At 38.6% G+C, this 21,569-nt stretch overlaps 1 protein-coding gene across 1 annotated transcript in view; it reads left to right on the top strand.

Moving 5' to 3' along the window:
- The window catches only part of LOC150076266 (GRIP1-associated protein 1-like), a 370,153-nt gene that overhangs the window by 81,755 nt on the left and 266,829 nt on the right, over positions 1 to 21,569 (top strand). Inside the window, exon 6 of the mRNA XM_090387422.1 lies at positions 12,866 to 12,917. Coding sequence (XP_090243548.1) covers positions 12,866 to 12,917 — 52 coding nt within the window. The remainder of the gene's footprint in view (positions 1 to 12,865; positions 12,918 to 21,569) is intronic.

Raw genomic sequence — 21,569 nt, 5'->3', positions numbered from 1 at the left:
GCGAAACTGTGTTATACGAGACTAAGAACCAGTACAAAAAAGGGGATTATGTTTCAAAAGCTAACAAAAATACACCATGTTTTTTTTTTATAACTATTGGAAACTAAATTTTTATAATAGTAATAACTTAATATTTTAACTATTATTTTTATAATAGTAATAACTTAATATTTTAACTATTATTTTTATAATAGTAATAACTTAAATAGTAATAACTGAACATATATGTTTCACAGTTTGTAAGGTAAGACATTTAAGGTTTGTACCTTACAAACTGTGAAACATATATGTCAGATAATGTAATTTCATTTAATTTTCTTCCTCTTCATCGCTGCTAAGCACAATCAAACAAGAACATTTTCTCTGTTGCTGAATACCTTCACCTCTGAACTTTCTTCTGCAGCATCTTGATTTTGTTTATCTTCTGCTCTATTCAGAAAATCAGTAATCTGGGTTTGTTTGCTTTTTCTTGATATATCTTTGTAAATTTCATGGTATGGAGCTAAACATTTTTGAAGCTCCCTTTTGAACTTTGTGCTCCTTTCAGTCGAAGGATTTGCATTCAAAAAATATGATTCTAATTTCTTGGCTAACTTTATGCCTTCCTGTGGGCTTTTTTAGTGTAAAATTTGGAACTTCAGAATTTTCTTCTGCGCTATCATCCTCTGAATTGATTTGCCGATGCCATTTCCACCAAATATGCTTCGCCAGCCTCTTTTTCCCAGTAATTTGTGAACATCTTCAGTAGTCATGTCATCAAAACCTTCCCCTCCTACTGACTTAGCAAGTTCTACTATCATACCAATTCTGTTTCCTGCTGGTATGACTATATTTCCTGAATGAACTGACTCTGGCCATACATTTTTCCAACACACGTTTAATGCTGATTGTTTTAATTCTTTGAGCGATAAAGCTATGATTCTGATACAGTCCACAAGTTAAAAATATTTCCATGCCTCCATTACTTCAGAATTCCGAATCAATTTTTTCCAAAATCCATTGTAACGATTTTCTGATGTAACAAGCTTTAAAGGTAGATATAATGCCTTGATCCAATGGCTGAATTAAAGAAATTGTATTAGGTGGTAGGAATGTTACTTCAACGTTTGGAGGACTTAAATCTTTTGGATGGCCTGCTGCATTATCCAATAGTAATAAAACTTTGAAATCTAGATTTTTCTGCTTTAAATACTTTTCCGCATCTGGCACAAAACAATTTAGAAACCATTCTTTAAACAAATCAGTAGTTACCCAAGCTGTTTTATTTGCTTTCCAATACACCGGTAATGCATTTTTATTTACACCTTTCATGTAACATTACATGATCTTTTGCTGCCTTAAAATCTGGTACAGTTTTTCTTTTTTTGAAATAAATGTTCTGTTGGGCATTTTTTTCCACCAAAGGCCTGTCTCATTGGCATTGAAAACTTGATGTGGTGTGTATCTGTGCTCTTCAATAATTTTTCGAAATTCCTCTGCATACTTTTTGGCAGCTTCATTATCAGCCGATGCACTTTCCCCTTGAATTCTTATGTTATGTAACGAGAAGCGGTTTTTAAATTGCTCAAACCAACCTTTACTGGCAAGAAACTCTGGGTTAACAGAAGATTCTCCATTTTCTTTTAAATGGTTATAAATTTTTAGTGCCTTTTGTTTAATTACATTTCCGTCTAATGGGATCCATTTTTTTACTGCTATCGTCAATCCAAATGCTGAGTGCTTTTCCATTTTCTCAATTATTGGAGCTCGGGGACGAGCTGTCATATTTGCGGAAATGAAAGATCCTGTAGAAACAGCATTTCTAATTTTCTGTTCATTTTTCTTTACGGTTTGGATTGTTGCTTCATTTAAATTTAAACTTTTTGCAACATATGATACCTTTTCCCCTTTTTTAAGATGATCCAAAATTTGTATCTTTGATTTCTTTTGAGCAGTGCTCTTTTGCTTTCAATGGACATAATTTAGGGCTGGAATTTAATTCACAACAAAGAACAAAGTTTAGTAATACATACCCTGAAAAATGAAAAAACTATCAAATAAAAATCAAAATAACCTTACAAAAACCTTAAAAGTCACGAACTGCATGCTTCAAAGTCACAATTTTTTATGCTTTCAAACAAGCACAGATCCTAACCCATGGATCTCCCAAAAATAGTGGGCCCTCACTTTACAATTGGTTCATTGTAATCAAATCACTTTATGATGGACTCTTATAAAATACCGTTTTAAAATACCGAAAATAGGAGGAATATTATCCACAGGTTATAAAAGTAAAGATATAAAGCACAAATTTAACTTTATTACCTTACCAATTAACAAAGTTAAAAGATACATGAAAATCGGAAGAATATTTTCCAGTTAGCATATTAATTGATAGCATACTAATTGATATTTCTGTTCACTGACTTTTTTTTTGGTTGTAAAATTTGAAACAGTAAAAACAATAAGCAATTAATAACAAATAACAGGGCATGCACAAGTTGCAAGTGAGATATGGAGTAATGAGTTTCTGAAAGTTATTTTTGTTTTTATACGATTGAATATTTGATAGAAGGGGAAAAACATTTCACCATAATAACATGAAAAGCCACAGAATTCCAGCTGTCGGTACTATAGCAAATGAAAGAAGATTGAGTTTACCACTTGTTTAATAATTAGATTACACTAACAGAAAAGCCCAATAAAATGGAAAGTGCAGATTGTTTTTATTGTTTTATGGTCATGACCTCCAGAAATGTGCTTTAGAAAAATATCATAAAGACGATAATGACTAGCGAGTCAACAGTGGGGATTCACAAAATGGAATGGAAACGTTGAAAAATTACATCCAACATAATAGAAGGGTTTTCCCAGCACAAAAGCGAAAAAATACCGTGTTATATGAGATTTTCCACAGTTCTCAAACTGTGTTAGAGCGAAACCATGTTATATAAGTATCGTGTTGTGCGAGGATTGTCGCAATTCTCAAACCGTGTTAGAGCGAAATCATGTTGTAGAAGTACCGTGCTATACGGGAGTTGCCTGTATACCGCTTTTTTACATTTATTTTAAATTAAAATCCTCACTATGGCTTCTAAAGTTAATAAACCTTATACAGTTGTTGTTTGGCTTTTAGGAGTATTAGCAACTAAGGCCATATTACTCCGGGGATATGCGGTGGCCATTCCCTGACCTTTCCACATCCTCCGTATTTGGTGGTCACAGGCTCGAACCCCAGTCTAATCAAGAAGCATGTACTACGCACTGCCGCACCTGCCCACCTGGCTATGGAGGTGCCTACCTTATACAGAGAAGAAAAGAATAACAACATTAAAGCTTAGTGACAAACTTGATATAATCCAAACTATTACATTAGGGTCACCTGAAGGTTAATTCATCTATTCGTGTGTATTGTGTCTGTAAATTGCGTGTGTTTTCTGGTTGATTTGCTGCTTTGCTGGACGAAAAACCCCTAGTTCCAGGGGGAAAACCTTGCTCTCTATGTCTGAGACTGACTAGCTCAGCCACAGTGAAAAATGGCCATATAAGCTGCTCGTGTCATCGACTGGATTTGAACCTGGGCCTTTTCGACCCGGTGTGAGGATCAAGTTTAGTCTGCTACCCATGCAGACTAACCTTGATCATAATAAAGAAAATAGAATGGGGAGTAGCATTAGTAGAGGCATATGATGCAAGAAAGCAAGCTTATGCAGCATCAGCCAAAAAAAAAAAAAAAAAAAACCACTCCCTTTTCACCCCTCTGTTTGTTCGAAATACCTGTCCAGCTGAGCCTTAAATTTATTTAGGCTATCAACTTCCTCAACAAGGGATGGAAGCCTGTTCCACCAACCAACTATCCGCTGTCTAAAGGCAAATTTCCGCACATCTATCCTACATCTGTCTTTTCTCAATTTGAATTTATGCCCTCTCAAGTGATTATTCTGAGCAAGTGGAAGAATCCCATCAGCATTAAGCATGCTCAAACCATTCAAGGCTTTATACACCTCTATCAGATCACCTCCCCGGTGCCTATTTTTCAAGAAACACTGTAATTTGCAAAATTTAAGCCTTTTTTCGTAAGAGCAACCCTTTATTCCATTCACTAATCTTGTTGCCCTTCTCTGTACTCGTTCCAGCAGCTCTACATCCTTCTTGAAATGAGGCCTCCAGACCTGTATACAGTACTCAAGGTGTGGCCTGACCATTGCTTTATACAAGGGAATAATCACCTCCTCATCCTTGATAGAAAAATTCCTATATATCATTGACAAGACACCATGAGCTACTCTTGCACCTGTCTGCACTGCTCAGAAAACTTCATATTTGCCTGCACAATTACCCCCAGGTCCTTTTCATTCTCTATCACTGTCAGTGTAGTACCACAGAGTTGATACATTGCCTGAGTTTACTGTTTTTCATATGTAGTACTTTACATTTGTCAAACTTCATTTGCCACCTCTCAGCCCATCTGCTCAATCTTTCCAGATCCTGCTGCAGCAGCATACTGTCAGTAGTGTCCTTAACAACCCTGCCAACATTTGTATCATCTGCAAAATTGGACATTAAGCTTGATATACCATCATCAATATCATTTATAAATACAGAAAACAACAATGGACCCAACACTGAACCCTGAGGGACTCCACTAATAACATTAGTCCACAATGAGCAGTGTCCATTGATTACCATTCTCTGTCTTCTCTCCCTCAACCATCCCTTTATCCATAGCAGCAATTTGCCTTGAATGCCACACTGCTCCAATTTGTGCAGCAGTCTCCATGTGTAACAGTATCAAAAGACTTTCTAAGATCCAAGTATATAATATCAAAGTTATTCCCTGCATCCAGTTCTTTTATGACTGCATCACAGTATCCAATCAAATTGGTCAGGCAAGACTTTCCCTTAACAAAACCATGCTGTGTCCGAGATATAAACGAAGACTTGTCTAGATGATCTTGCAGTGCTTCTTTAACCAGTGCCTCCATTAATTTTCCTGGAACAGAAGTTAAACTCACAAGTCTATAATTACTTGTGTCAGCCTTTGATCCGCCTTTCACATTTGCCCATCTCCAGTCTATGGATATCTCCCCTGAGTCCAAAGAAGCCCTCATAATTATGGCTAAGGGTTTGCTTACTTCCTTTGCTTCCTCCTTTAATATAACTGGATAGATTCCATTCACCCCGGGTGCCTTTTTTATGTTTATCCTCAACAAATTCTCCTCCGCTTTTCTCTTAGTTATTACAAAATCATCTAGCTCACTGCCAGAGTTTACTTCACCTCTGGCATTCCCCTTCCTGAATAATTCCTCATGTGTGAATGTAAATGCAAAATACTCGTTTAGTTTGTTATCCACCTGAGCAGGATCATTAACAGTTGAACCATCAATATCCAGTGGACCAATCTGATTTATCCCTTTTCTTCTGGAGTTTTCATAGGTAAAGAACTCTTTTCTGTTTTTCTTTGTATCCTTTGTCAAGGATTTCTCTTAATCTGCCTTTGCCTGCCTAATCTCCTTTGTGACTTGGTTACAGACCAGCTTATATCTATCATAGGCTTCCATGTCACCCATTAATTTATATGTATCTCATGCATTTTTCTTCTCTGCCACATGTCTCATTAGTCCATCTGACATCCATTTAGGCCTAAACCCTGAACAATATTTCTTAGTTGGTATGGAAAGCCTAGTAGCTTCCAAGATGAATTCTTTGAATGCTACCCATTTTGAATTTGCTGTTGGTAACATCATCAGTTGGTCCCACTGTATAGAACTTAAATACTGTCTCAGACCATCATATTCGCCTTTACGAAAGCAAAAACCCTTCCCTTTACCCCTGATGGTAGTTACCTCTTTGAGTAAATCCCACTTCAGCACACTGTGATCACTGCCACCTTTTGGTTCCTTTATCTGCAGATTCTTAATGCATGAAGAATCACTATTGATAATCAGATCAAGAGTATTACTCCCTCTAGTTACCTCCCGAACATGCTGATTTAGAAAACAATCATCCAATAAATCCACAAAAGCCTTGCTAGTGTGTGAGTGACCAACCCACAAATTCCAGTCAATATCTGGGAAATTAAAATCCCCCATTATAAGATTCTCTGATTTACTGGCTCACTATTTCCGTGTACAGTTCCTTATTATACTAATCAGAGCTATTAGGCCTATAGCACACTCCCACTCTCAATTTTGATCTCCCAGTGCTTATATCACACCAAGCTGAATCGACAATGCACTGTCCAGCAGTGTCGACTGGCTTCACTTCCTTGGATTTTGTGTTTCTTAACTAATAGCATAACACCTCCACCACATCTCCGATATGCCAACAATATCTGCCTTTGAGGTTTTGAGCAATAACTCAAATTCATCAAATTTATTTACCGAACTCCTAGCTTTGGTGTACATGCAAGTATACATGCACCTGTTCCTATTCTTAGCTACACTAACACAACCCATGTGTTTACTTGTACTGCAGTGACTCCCAGCAGTCTCTGAAATACCCCGGATCTTGTTTTCCAGGCTGCTGCTCATTCCAATAGAAACAGTGCAAGAATCACTTTCACCTCTGCCAGTGGCTACTGTTAATATATTAGTCCTTGTATCTCCCCCAAGCCGGCCGGGCTAGCCGAGTGGGTAAAGTACCTGCCCGGCAACCCAAAGGTCGCGGGTTCGATTCCCGCCTCGGGCTTGGATCAAAGTACTGCAAAAACCTTGGGAGGTGCAATATGGCCACAGAAGCCGATGCGCCAACAACTACCAAATCAAAAAATCAAAAAAAAATCTCCCCCAAGCTAGCAGTTTTCCGACCCACCTAACACTGCCTCAATAGCATCAGCAAATATTCTTTCACCCTTTCTATTTAAGTGCATCCCATCTCTGCAGAAGCAGTCTCTCCTGTTAACAAGTACAGACCAGGCTGAAAAAAATTCTACCCCTTGAGCTTTGCACAATCTTTTCACGGCCGAATTGATCGACAAGGCTTTCATCTTATACTCCCTCCTATCGTGTCTGGGCAGAATTGCAGACACTTTCAAATTCAACTGTAATTCATGGCATTTTTTCAGCAGTGACCTTTACTTGCTAAGTAATTCCGCCAGTCTCCTACTCTTAATATCATTAGTGCCAACGTGTACAACAATATCACCTTTTGTGCCCTTAAAAGGTGATATCCACTCTACGTCATCAACCTTTGCCCCTGGGAGACATACCCTGGTTCTGTTCCACCTACGTAGAATAGATGTGAATAGATGTGCGGAAATTTGCCTTTAGCCAGCGGGTGGTTAATTGCTGGAACAAACTTCCATCTGTCGTTGTGGAAGTTGATAGGTTAAATAAATTTAAGGAGGAACTGGACAGGCATTTGGAGGGAATGGTGTGATTTTTTTTTTTTTTTTTTTTTGGCTGATGCTGCATAAGCTCCTACACTTGCTTTCTTGCATCATGTGCCACTACTACTACTACTACTACTACTATCCTTTTTACATACCATGTTTCCTGTTTCCCTGACAGTAGAGTCACCAACAACTACTAGTTCCTGTGGGACCAGCACATTCTGCCTTGGAAGTTGAATGTGTTGGTTGGCAACCCCCCACTGTGTTGCATCACGCAACACAGTGGGGGTTGCCACTGTGTTGCATGATGATCAAGTGCAAGCTCTGACGTTGATGTGGGCAGCTGAGAGCTTGATGGGGGGCCCCTCAATTTAGATCCTATGAGGGCATCCACCATGTCCCCGGAGCAATATGGCCTTAGCTGCTAATGCTCCTAAAAACTAACTAACATAACAATTTCAATAAAATTTCAATTTCAGTACAAAATTATAACCCTAAACTTGTATCCCAACACTGCTATAACACTATATATCTATTTATATTTTTCAGTATCGAGTATTATCTATGAGTTCCGTTTATATAACTTCCGTATCAAGTTATATATTAATTATTATGTTACATTTGTAAAATCTAAGTCGTTATATGTATTTATTTGAAAAGTACAATTTAATTGACAGTGAAGTTTAACAAGGTTAATAGAGTTTACTGATTAATCGACAATATTATATAATATACTATACTAAGTAAGTAGGTAGGAATATATTAATGGCAAAATATAACTTTGGATTGTCAACATGTTTATGTTTTTTATATGCAGTAAATAAAATTGCATTCTTAATCTCTCTCTTTCTTATTTAGCCTCATTATTTCTGCATTAAATGTATTAAAAATAAAACTTTCTAGATAATGGAAAAATAAAAATAACAGCACTTTGAATCCCCGAAGGTGCCCTTATTCTGAAATTTTACACTTTTTAAACATATTCAAATTTTCAAATTGTCAAATTTTCTTAGACCGGTGTTCGAGCCCGTCACCACCAAATACGGAGGATGCGGAAAGGTCAGGGAATGACCACCGCATATCCCGGAGCAATATGGCCTTAGTTGCTAATGCTCCTAAAAACCAAATAACAACAACATCTCAAATTTTCAAATTTTCAAAGGACAAAATGACACATTTTTGCCACCTCTTAATACACTGCTGCTGGCCAATTTTGTAGCAGTTCTTTGACTGTCCTTTGTAGAAGTCCTTCGATAAACCACAACTAGGCAGCAGAAATCACCTCATCATCATCAGCAAACTGTTTTCCACGAAGAAAGGACTTCAGGGCAGTAAAGAAGAAGAAGAAATCTGAAAGTGCAAGGTTGGGGGAATAAGCAGGATGTGGCAACATTTCAGTTTTTCCTTGCACATTCACAACATTTCATGTGCACATTGTGCCCTTTATTTCTTGTTAGGGCTCAGAAGTCTGGGAACCCATCTAACAGACATTTTACTTGTATCCAACTGTTGATGGACAATGTTCTCCCCAGACCCTACACTAATTTGGAGCTCTGCAGCTAGTTCTTTGATGCTAATACGGCAATCTTCCAAGATTAATGCCTCAATTTTTTCAATACTCTCTTCTGTTACAGCAGTTGCTGGGTGTCCTGGGATTTCTTCATCATGTACTGAGGTTGTTTCCACATTAGAATTATCTTCAAAGGACAAAATGACACATTTTTGCCACCTCTTAATACACTGCTGCTGGCCAATTTTGTAGCAGTTCTTTGACTGTCCTTTGTAGAAGTTAGAATTTTTGAATATCTCTTCACTAGGGTCTGAGTTCATATTTGGGCCATCCAAGTCGGACTCAAGCCCAGATGCATTATGTCCATAAATTGCATGTGTTTTTCTTTGGTCTATTTGTCTGCTTTTCTCTAGGAAAAACCATTTCAAGGAAAAACAAACGTTGTTATCTACGTCTGAGACCACTAAGTTCCTCGCGTCATTGACGAGATTTGAACCCGGGCCTCGTCCACTTAGTGGAGTGAGAACGGTGCTACCTACGCAGTCCCCAGGGTTTGAGTTCGCTGATCTCAAGCGCCAGGGTTTAAATTCCTACAAATAGGTAAAATCGGACCTGAATATACACAGTTACAGAATTACTGCTAGTGTGGAAGGAAATGAAAACCTTTTCTAAAGGCCATTCACCTTTTAAAACCCAAGATTTTCTCATTTTCTTCATCTCACCCAAACAGTTCATTGGAGCTTGTCGGGAGTTTACTTTTAGACTTTTCGTTGACTTTCAAGATGGTATGTACATTGTAGCAAACGCACTTCCAATATTGAGGAATTGTTTGCAGTGAAACCAATTTGCACTCAGTAGTAAACAACCAACAAGTAATGGCTTTGCATAATCAAAGCCTCACATGTACACACACACACACACACACACACACGTAGCATTAATAAGAGAGTTGTTGCTTCGTTACTTATGCTGTAGGGTTTCGGTTTAGTGACCTACATACACGACTGTGTTTATTTCTAAATTGTGTTTACTGCGTTTACTGCGCAGTGGAATAAAATTCCGCAATGCAAAGTTAAATGAAGAGCAAAAATAATCGAATTATTTTTATTTATTTTATTTTATTTTTATTATTTTTATTTAATATGAGAGTGAAAACTCTCATATTAAACTCCTACAACATGTATACAGAGTCAGTTCAGGATAGTCTGCTTACTCACAGAGATATCAAACCATTCTGGAATTTCATGAAGCATAAGAACATAACCAGTAGAAAGTTACAACTCCGAAACGCAGATGGAATTCTCTTATCTGACGAATTCAGTATTGCTCAAGAGTTTGCCAAACACTTTTCTAGAATTCAAACAAATGATACATTGAGACCTGCCTCATTTCCTGACTTCACACCTGTTAAAGATGATATCCTCATTAATCTCTTTATCACTGATGAAGATTTAAACTCGGCATTAAAAAGCATGAAAAATGACTATACTAGAGGCCCAGATGACATTCCAGGCCTATTTTGGAAAAGGACTGTCACTACATTGAAACCCCTCATACTGCGGATCTTCAACCTGTCTCTCAGGCTGGGGAAGTATCCTAATCACTTTAAGCAGGTCAATATAGTTCCTATTTTCAAAAAAGGTGATAAAAATGACGTATGCGATTACAGACCCATAACCTTGCAAAACAGCCTGGCTAAACTCTTCGACACAGCAGTGCACAAACATCTCTTCGAATTCTTCAAGCCTTTTATCGATCAGAATCAACATGGTTTCTGCAGTGGCAAGTCAGTAGTCACAAATTTACTTCCTTTCTGGCAATACACCTCTGAAGCTCTTGATAACCACCTACAAGTTGATGCAGTCTACACAGACATATCTAAGGCATTTGATAAAGTCCCGCACGAACAACTTCTGGAAAAACTTAAGCTGTATGGCATCCGTGACCCTTTGCTCTCATGGCTACGCAGCTATATTACGCATCGTTCCTTGAGCGTTATCATCGATCAAGTGAACTCAGACTGTTTTATACCACTAAGCGGAGTACCACAAGGCTCTCACTTAGGTCCTCTTCTCTTCATTGTTTTCGTAAATGATCTTCCTTCTTTCATCTACACCTCCAATGTTCAAGTTGCTCTCTATGCAGATGATCTTAAGATCTACTCAGCAGTGAAGGAGACTACCGATTCTCAACAACTTCAATGTGCTCTCAATAAATTCTCTCTGTGGCTATCTCTGAATGGCTTGTCTGCTAACCCCGCGAAGTGCAAAGTTATCTCTTTCTCATCTTGCAGATCTCCACAACTAATGAATACGGAGTATAGTATTAACTCTGTGATCATCGAAAGGTGTGACCAAGTTAACGACTTAGGGATTCTCTTTTCCAGCAGTGCTAAATTCGATGCCCATGTCCATAAAATCACCAGCAAAGCATTCAAAACACTGGGATTCATCAAACGGAACACATACAAGTTCAAAAACTACAGATATGCGGTTATCCTTTATAAAACTATTGTACTGCCAATCCTTGAATTCAGTTCCCCCATCTGGAATCCTCACACAAAGACTTTAACTAACAAAATTGAAGCAGTCCAAAAAAACTTTATCCGTTACCTTACGTACCGCAATCCTCTATTCTATCACTCAGTGTATTATGAATCACTGTGTGATTACTTTCATCTAAGGCCTCTGTGCACTAGAAGAGTTACTGCTGACATCGCCCTCCTAGCCAAAGTAATCACTGGAATTTATGAAGCATCTGATATCCTGAGTAAAATAAACTTCAATGCTCCCTGTAGACAAGTCAGGAACCTTACACCGTTTCGCCTTGACTCTGCCAACACGGACTTAATGAAGTTCAGTCCACTGAACAGAATCAGCAAATCAGCAAATGAATCTCGCATTGACTTCTTTGACAACTCCCAATCACTGATGAACTCCATCCACAAGTTTGCCTCTTCACTTAAACTGCAAAGTGACTAGCTCACATCTAATTATTGTAGCTTATTATTTGTTATATTATTTTTCTATTCTCTAACGGATTAATTATTACTTGTTTTACCGGTAACTTAACTTAATACAATCCTCTTTTGTACATATGCTTTATTGTTTGAATTTGTATCAATGTTTATCGTCCTGTAGGATTTCACATTATTGTTATTATGTTTATTGATCTGATCTCAGATACACTGTTAATGGTTACCTGTTGTGTATCTTTTTATTAATAAAATAAAAAAATAAAATAAAATAAAAATCTATACAAATGTGCAAACACTGTAACCTAAGCAGATTTCTCCACAAACAGAAAAAATGAATTGTCGCTGCAAATGAAAAAATGAATTACAATATTGAAATCGATATTTGTTTGGTTGCTGTAGAGATTTCAAGGTATCCAAAATTTCATCTTTCTATAACAATTACTTCTGGGTAAATACAAATATTTTTTTGAACCTACCTCATATATGAGGTAGATTCAAAAAAAAGGCTCAAGTTGGATGAGTAAAGGGAAAATGAGGGAGGTATATTACTATTGGTTGGGGAGTGAAAGGGGTGCGGGATGTAGGGAGGAGAGAGAGAGAGAGAGAGAGAGAGAGAGAGAGAGAGAGAGAGAGAGAGAGAGAGAGAGAGACCAATAATGTAACATGAAGGAGGGGAGTATCAGTAGACTGGATCTTGGATCGTTGGAAGTATTCCTTTGGCCAATGAACTGTTGACTGCTGAAGTAAATTACTTCCCTGGGTCACTGAGGTTGAGAGTGAAGCAGAATATAAGGAGGAAGAATTGGCTAGTACTTACTGCATAACATTGGGGATTTTTTTCTCCAGATGCAGCAGGTTTTGTTTTTTTTTTTTTTTTTTTTTTTTTGGCAAGTTTGGCCATTCAAATACTAATAGTAATGCTAATCTGTAAACCAAAATCTTCAATGTTAGTTCTGAGCTCAAAGTAAAAGATTAAATAATATTGTAAATCAGAATTGGCCTATGATTTTTTAGCATAGTATGTAATGTTGTTGTTTTTTTTTTTTTTTTTCCTTTTTACTTTCAGAATGCAGAGCAACATATGAAGCAGAAATGATATCCATGAAGTCTTCTTTAAGGTCTGGTTCTTTTTGTTATTTTTTTTATATTAAATATTATATATGGTAGAATCTTGTATTGAGTGAAAGACATTTCATGGGTTGTTTAATTCTGAAACTGTACAATGTCCTCTACATGTCATTAACAAAAGTAACAGGCCTGAGTGTCAAACGATAGCATCCAAGTATTTTTCTACTGTAATGTTATAGAGTACTCTTTCAAAGTGATCTAGTTTTGTTAATTCTAGTGCTTTTCTCTCCTCAGTTTACTAAAAGTGTTTCTGTACTTAAAAGGTTTCAAGTAAGAATCCAGGAAGGAAATTCATCTTGCTTTTCGTATTATATTTATTAACTTCTTTACTAACCAAACCAATTTCAACAGCCACTTGTTCACTGGTGGCACCGCCGCGGCCTCCACATAGCAGGGCTGGAAATGTGGGTATAAAGTAAACGTTCATGGCTAAAAGGAGCAAAACGTGGAATACATTAGTTATCCATTAATGGAGCAAGCACACTCTAATCAAGGAAGAATGCATGAAAAGGTCGATGAGCCTTCACAGGCTAAAAGAATTATAAAAAGACTTATCTTTGTAGGATATATATCGTAGAATTATACTTTTAGAAATGACCACTCTTATACCACATAAATATTAAGATAGTTTATTCAGTTAATAGCTAAATTCCTGTACATTAAGGTGATGGTTCAGGAACAATGCTGGTACCCATCATCACTACTGTGTATTCTGAGAGAATACATGGTAAGGATTGAGAATTCGATAAGCAGGGGGCCTTACTGTTGTAATGGTCTGATGATGGGTACCAGCAAGGTTCCTGAAACATCACTTAATATATAGGAATTTAGTTATTAACTGAATAAACTATCTTAATATTCACTTGGTATAAGAGATCATTACTAAAAGTATAATTCTATGGGAAAACACCACATAACATCCTTCCCCAACTATATTAGAAATATCATCTTTCCTCATTATGCATTCACCGTGTGCACAACCATTAAGCAAACCGTCTTGTATAGAAGAGTATTGAGGCAGTAGCTGGCTCTAAAAAATGGTTAAGAGACTTCAATCTGGGGATCTTCTAATAGAAACATTGTAATTGAGACATTCAGAGCAGCTGTTAAAAAAAATTTGGTGGACTCTCAGTTGCAGTCACTCCTCATGCTTCTCTGAATACCTCCAGGGGATTTGTTGTCACAGTAGGACTTGTTGACCATCTCAGAAGAGGAAATTGTTGCGGAGCTTAAAGATCAGAAAGTTACATATGACAAATGAATTAAGACTAAAAAGGATGGCAATTTAATATCCACATGCAACGTCATACTAATGTTCTGTTCTCCTGTGTTGCCACAAACAGTTAAATCAGGTTATTTATTATATAGAATACATTCTTACATACTAAATCTGATCAGATGCTACAAAGATGCATCAACCTTTGCCCCGGCAAAGGTTGATGCATCTTTGTAGAGCAGATATCATCTTTTAAGGGCACAAAACGTGATATTGTTGTACACAATGGCACTAATGATATTAAGAGTAGGAGACCGGCGGAATTACTTAACAAGTAAAGGTCACTGTTGAAAAAATGCCATGAATTACGGTTGAATTTGAAAGTGTCTGCAATTCTCTGCCCAGACACGAAAGGAGGGAGTATATGATGAGAGCCTTGTCAATCAATTCGGCCGTGAAAAGATTGTGCAAAGCTCAAGGGGTAGAATTTTTTTCAGCCTGGTCTGTACTTGTTAAAAGGAGAGACTGCTTCTACAGGGATGGGATGCACTTAAATAGAAAGGGTGCAAGAATATTTGCTGATGCTATCGAGGCAGTGTTAGGTGGGTCGGAAAACTGCTAGCTTGGGGGGATACAAGGACTAATATATTAACAGTAGCCACTGGCAGAGGTGAAAGTGATTCTTGCACTGTTTCTATTGGAATGAGCAGCAGCCTGGAAAACAAGATCCAGGGTATTTCAGAGACTGCTGGGAGTCATTGCAGTACAAGTAAACACATGGGTTGTGTTAGTGTAGCTAACAATAGGAACAGGTGCATGTATACTTATGTACACCAATGCTAGGAGTTCGGTAAATAAATTTAACGAATTTGAGGTATTGCTCAGAACATCAAAGGCAGATATTGTTGGGATATCAGAGACGTGGTGTCACACAGATATATAAGGAATGCAGAACTGGAATTTGAGGAGTACAATGTGTACAGGAAGGATAGACAAGATAGGAAGAGAGGAGGGGTTATACTTAGCTAAGAAACACATAAAATCCAAGAAAGTGAAGCCAGTCGACATCGCTGGACAGTGCAGTGTTGAGTCAGTTTGGTGTGACATAAGCATTGAGAGATCAAAATTGAGAGTAGGAGGATGTTATAGGCCTAATGACTCTGATGAGTATAATAAGGAACTGTACAGAGAAATAGAGTGGGCCAGTAAATCAGAGAGTCTTATAATGGGGGATTTTAATTTCCCAGATATTGACTGGAATTTGTGGGTTGGTCACTCGCACACTAGCAAGGCTTTTGTGATTTATTGGATGATTGTTTTCTACATCAGCATGTTCGGTAGGCAACTAGAGGGAGTAATACTCTTGATCTGATTATTAGTAGTGATTCTTCATGCATTAAGAATCTGCAGATAAAGGAACCACTAGGTGGCAGTGATCACAGTGTGCTGAAGTGGGATTTACTCAAAGAGTAAATACCATCAGGGTTAAAGGGAAGGGTTTTTGCTTTCGTAAAGGTGACTATGGTGGTCTGAGACAGTATTTAAATTCTATACAGTGGGACCAACTGATGATGTTACCAACAGCAAATTCAAAATGAGTAGCATTCAAAGAATTCATCTTGGAAGCTACTAGGCTTTACATACCAACTAAGAAATATTGTTCAAGGTTTAGGTCTAAATGGATGACAGATGAACTAATGAGACATGTGGCAGAGAAGAAAAATGCATGGGATACGTAAAAATTAATGGGTGACATGGAAGCCTATGATAGATATAAGCTGGTCTGTAACCAAGTCACAAAGGAGATTAGGCAGGCAAAGGCAGATTAAGAGAAATCCTTGACAAAGGATGCAAAGAAAAACAGAAAAGAGTTCTTTACCTATGTAAACTCTAGAAGGAAAGGGATGAATCAGATTGGTCCACTGGATATTGATGTTCAACTGTTGATGATCCTGCTCAGGTGGCTAATAAACTAAATGAGTATTTTGCATCTACATTTACCCATGAAGAGTTATTCAGGGAGGGGGAATGCCAGAGGTGAGTTAAACTCTGGCAGTGAGCTGGATGATTTTGTAATAACTAAGAGGAAAGCGGAGGAGAAATTGTTGAAGATAAACTTAAAAAGGTACCTGGGGTGGACGGGATCTATCCGGTTATATTAAAGGAGGCAGCAAAGGAAGTAAGCAAACCCTTAGCCATAATTTTGAGAGCTTCTTTGGACTCAGGGGGAGGGGGAATACCCATGGACTGGAGATGTGCAAATGTGACCCCAATTCACAAAGGAGGATCAAAGGGCAACACAAGTAATTATAGACTTGTTAGTTTAACCTGTTCCAGGAACATTAATGGAGGCATTGGTTAAAGAAGCACTGCAGGATCATCTAGACAAAACTTCAGTTATAGCTCGGACACAGCATAGTTTTGTTAAGGGAAAGTCTTGCCTGACCAGTTTGATTGAATACTATGATGTTGTCACAAAGGAACTGGATGCAGTGAATAACTTTGATATCACATATTTGGATCTTAAAAAAGCCTTTGATACTGTTGCACATGGAAGACTGCTGCACAAATTGGAGTAGTGTGGCATTGGAGGCAAATTGCTGCTATGGATAAAGGGAGAGAAGACAGAGAGTGGTAATCAATGGACACTGCTGATCGTGGACTAATGTTATTAGTGGAGTCCCTCAGGGTTCAGTGTTGGGTCCATTGTTGTTTTCTGTATTTATAAATGATATTGATGATGGTATATCAGGCTTAATGTCCATGTTTGCATTAGCATTAGCATTAGCATTAGCATTAGTAGAGGCATTTGATGCAAGAAAGCAAGCTTATGCAGCATCAGCCAAAAAAAAAAAAAAAAAAAAAAAAAAGTAACATAAATAAATAAAAATAACCACTTCCACTTCACCCCTCTGTTCGTTCGAAATACCTGTCCAGCTGAGCCTTAAACTTATTTAGGCTATCAACTTCCACGACAAGGGATGGAAGTCTGTTCCACCCACCAACCACCCGCTGGCTAAAGGCAAACTTCCGCACATCTATCCTACATCTGTCTTTCCTCAATTTGAATTTATGCCCTCTCAGGTGTTTTTTCTGAGCTAGAGGAAGAATCCCATCAGCATTGAGCATGCTCAAACCATTCAAGGCTTTGTACACCTCTATCAGATCACCCCGCTGGTGCCTAGTTTCCAGACACTGTAATTTGCAAAACTTAAGCCTTTCTTCGTAAGAGAACCCCTTTGTCCCATTCACCAATCTAGTTGCCCTTCTCTGTACTCGTTCCAGCAGCTCTACATCCTTCCTGAAATGAGGCCTCCAGGCCTGTATACAGTACTCTAGGTGTGGCCTGACCATTGCCTTATACAAGGGAATAATCACCTCCTTATCCCTGCTAGAAAAATTCCTATATATCATTGACAATACACCATGAGCTACTCTTGCAGCTCGTCTGCACTGCTCAGAGAACTTCATATCTGCCTGCACCACCACCCCCAGGTCCCTTTCATTCTCTACCACTGTCAGTGTAGTACCACAGAGTTGATACGTTGCTCTGGGGTTGCTGTTTCCCATATGTAGTACTTTACATTTGTCAATGTTAAACTTCATTTGCCACCTCGAAGCCCATCTGCTCAACCTTTCCAAATCCTGTTGCAGCAGCATAGTGTCAGTAGTGTCCTTGACAACCCTGCCAACCTTCGTATCGTCTGCAAACTTGGACATTAAGCCTGATATACCATCATCAATATCATTTATAAATACAGAAAACAATAAAGGCCCCAATACTGAACCCTGAGGGACTCCACTAATAACATTAGTCCACGATGAGCAGTGTCCATTGATTACCACTCTCTGTCTTCTCCCCCTCAACCACCCCTTTATCCATAGCAGCAACTTGCCTCCAATGCCACACTGCTCCAATTTGTGCAGCAGTCTTCCATGTGCAGATGATATGAAGGTTGGCAGGGTTGTTAATGACACTAATGACGGTACACTGCTGCAACATGATCTAGAAAAGTTGAGCAGATTGGCTGAGAGGTGGCAAATGAAGTTTAATGTTGACAAATGTAAAGTACTACATATGGGAAGCAGTAATCCCAGAGTAACGTATGAATTCTGTGGTACCACACTGACAGTGGTAGAGAATGAAAAGGACCTGGGGGTAATTGTGCAGGCAGATATGAAGTTTTCTGAGCTGTGCAGATGGTCTGCAAGAGTAGCTCATGGTGTCTTGTCAATGATATACAGGAATTTTTCTAGCAGGGATAAGTAGGTGATTATCCCCTGGTATAAGGCAATGGTCAGACCTGTATACCTTGATATACAGGTCTGGAGGCCTGATTTTAAGAAGGATATAGAGCTGTTGGAACGAGTACAGAGAAGGGCAACAAGATTAGTGAATGGAATAAAGGGTTGCTCTTACAAAGAAAGGCTTAAGTTTTGCAAATTACAGTGTCTGAAGAATAGGCACCTGTAAGGTGATCTGATTGAGGTGTATAAAGCCTTGAATGGTTTGAGCATGCTCAGTGCGGTAGGATTCTTCTTCTTGCTCAGAATAATCGCTTGAGAGGGCATAAATTCAAATTGAGGAAAGATGGTTGTAGGATAGATGTGCAGAAGTTTGCTTTTAGCCAGCAGGTGGTTGATTGCTGATACAAACTTCCATCTGTCGTTGTAGAAGTTGATAGCTTAAATAGATTCAAGGCAGAACTTGACAAACATTTGGAGCGAGTGGATGGGTGAAATAAGGGTTTTTTTGGCCGATGCTATATAAGTTTTCTTGATTTGATTTCTTGCATCATGTGCCTTTGCTAATGCTGTCTCAACGAGACCTGGCTACAGCCACATCGAGTCCCTACTTGCTGTGGATTCTGCTGGATACGAGGCTTACTTCACATCGAGAATTAATATGAGGGATGGAGGAGTAGCCCTGTTTGTGTGTGATAATGGGTTTCAGATGATCTCTGTTTCTTACTCAGATTCAGAACTTAATAATTGTCACAATAAAAGTCCACACTGCACTCGTGAATATTGAATATAGCAGTCGTCTACATTCCTCCGGTTCCTAATCTACAATTGATAAATAATGTAGTAGACTGGCTTCTCAACAAACTACATGTGTCAGCCACCCATATAATATGTGGAGATTTCAATCTTCCACTACAGCTCAGTAACCTGCTGGACACCATGTTAAATAGGCTGCAGCCATGCTTCATTTCTCTTATCAATGACCAGCCTACAAGAGGTGAAAATAGGCTAGACCTGATTATGTCTTCTGGTAAATGTCTAGTTGATGTACCTCCAGAAACATTTTTTCTGTCCGATCACACTGCAGTCGCTGTCCTTAATAATGCTACTCTACATTGATTTCAATGTTAACGACAAATGCAAGAGCCAGCTTGTGACTTCACCAGCCTTTCTGGACCCGAATAAATGCCTATATGCTGCTGCTGTATCCGATGGAATTGCCTACTCGCACGTGAGTAGGCAATTCCATCGCATGTGACGCCTTACTCGAAACATCTCTCTTAACTAGTTGGATCAACTCTGTTGCATAATTTTTCGCTCCCAAACTTGTCAAGATCTCATCAAGATCGAGAGCCTGGTGGAACATGAGCCTAACTGTCCTGTTTAAAATAAAGCAAACTCTGCACAGGAAATGGAAACTATCAAATGATACACAAGATAGAATTAACTACTCATTTGCCAGAGCAAGATTTAATAGGGAAAAATCTAAAGCAATCAACACCTACATGAACGATACACTTGACAAGGGAAAGCTACCTCGGTGTCGGCACAGGAATGACACATATCAGCGAATTGACGGTGAAGCTTGGATGGACCACATCAGTAGATTTTCCAACATACGTTATTAGTCACAGGTTGTGGATCAAAGGAGGATCCACAACCTGTGACTGATCTGTTCTGTTGGATGATAATTAGCTGGAGTCGGTTATTATTTGTTGGTTATGATACAGAGCATTAACTCCCTCAAGGCCACTAAGACAGCTGGAGTCGATAGGGTTGCTCACTTCATGGTGAAGTGTCTCAGCCCATACCTAATTGAACCACTGCAAGCTATTTATAACTCTATACTTGTTAATAAAATTTTCCCTGAAAACTGGAATAAATATGCTGTCATTGCTATGCCAAAAATTTCAAACCCTAACCACATGGAGTGCTATAGGCCTATATCTATTGCATCTACAGCTTTCTCCAGTATATACTGGAGAAAGTTCTACTCCCAAAGTTGATGCATCAGATTCTGGCTAGTCAGCCTCAACAAATTCATTCCATTACATCTAACAGGTCAACTATAACGAACCTCCTTACAGTGCAGACTGTGATGCTGAATGTTTTCTAAGCAGGAAATGAAGTTGCAATAATATATGCTGATATAAAGGCCGCCTTCGATAGTCTCAATGTACATGCCCTACTGTCTGCTGCAGCATGCCTTCCAAATAAAAAGAAACCTGAAGTTCCTGCAGTCCCTACTAACTTGTTGATTCATTTATTTTCATACAGACAGTCAGATCCTCCAACGACCAGTCCACGCAGGAGTTCCACAAGGTGGCGCCTTATCCGGACTCCTGTTACTGCAATGATGATCCCTTTCTGTGAGGGCAGGGATGATGTATACACATTTGCAGATGATATTAAGATATTGACAACCATCCGACCAGCCTTGTCTAATAGTGCAGTGTGTGACCAGATCAGTCATAAGATTATGGAGCTATTAATATAGAAAAATTTGGCCTAGCCCTAAATCCACAGAAGATTGTAATGATGGTGTACTCTCTCAAAAAATCATTTACACTTGTATATCCAGAACTAAATTGGACACCTATCCCAATTGTCACAACTCGTAGAGATCTGAGAATAATATTTGACACCAAACTTACATTCACAGCCCATGTTGATGGGCTTTTAAATAGATTAACCTATCTATGTTGGATAACTAAACAACACCTCTTGCACGTGAAACAAACTGTGACAACTGCAAGATATATAACAACAACAGTGTATTCAGCCATATTGTATGGTGGCGAATTGTGGGCATCAGCCACCCCTACCCATATTAGGAGTATATATGTGACTGAATTCTGGCTGCTGAAGTGGGCCAACAGTAAACACCATCTCCCCCAATCAATTAAGATCCACACAACTTGCAGAACAGCTGAAAATACAGTGTTTACCAGTCATTATTGCCTGGAAACAACTGATAACCACATTCAAGATGACTGGTGTGATAACATCACCGTGCTTCTGGCAGCTTTGTGAGTGGCACATCCTGCTATCTGGCTTAAGAGTAATAAATCCCTGAGGATGAAAGCTAATAGGCTGAAGATAGCCAATAGGTTGATACCAGCCAAGGCTTTGGAATCAGTCCACAGCTTGTCTCAAATTGGAATTGACCTCGAAAGACTAA

Source organism: Mastigoproctus giganteus, chromosome 13 (genome assembly GCF_048544385.1).
Source record: "Mastigoproctus giganteus isolate SK-2022 chromosome 13, ASM4854438v1, whole genome shotgun sequence".
In the NCBI taxonomy this organism is placed as follows: domain Eukaryota; kingdom Metazoa; phylum Arthropoda; class Arachnida; order Uropygi; family Thelyphonidae; genus Mastigoproctus; species Mastigoproctus giganteus.
The sequence above is the reverse complement of the archived record's forward strand: the minus strand, read 5'-3'. Positions and strand labels throughout refer to the sequence as shown.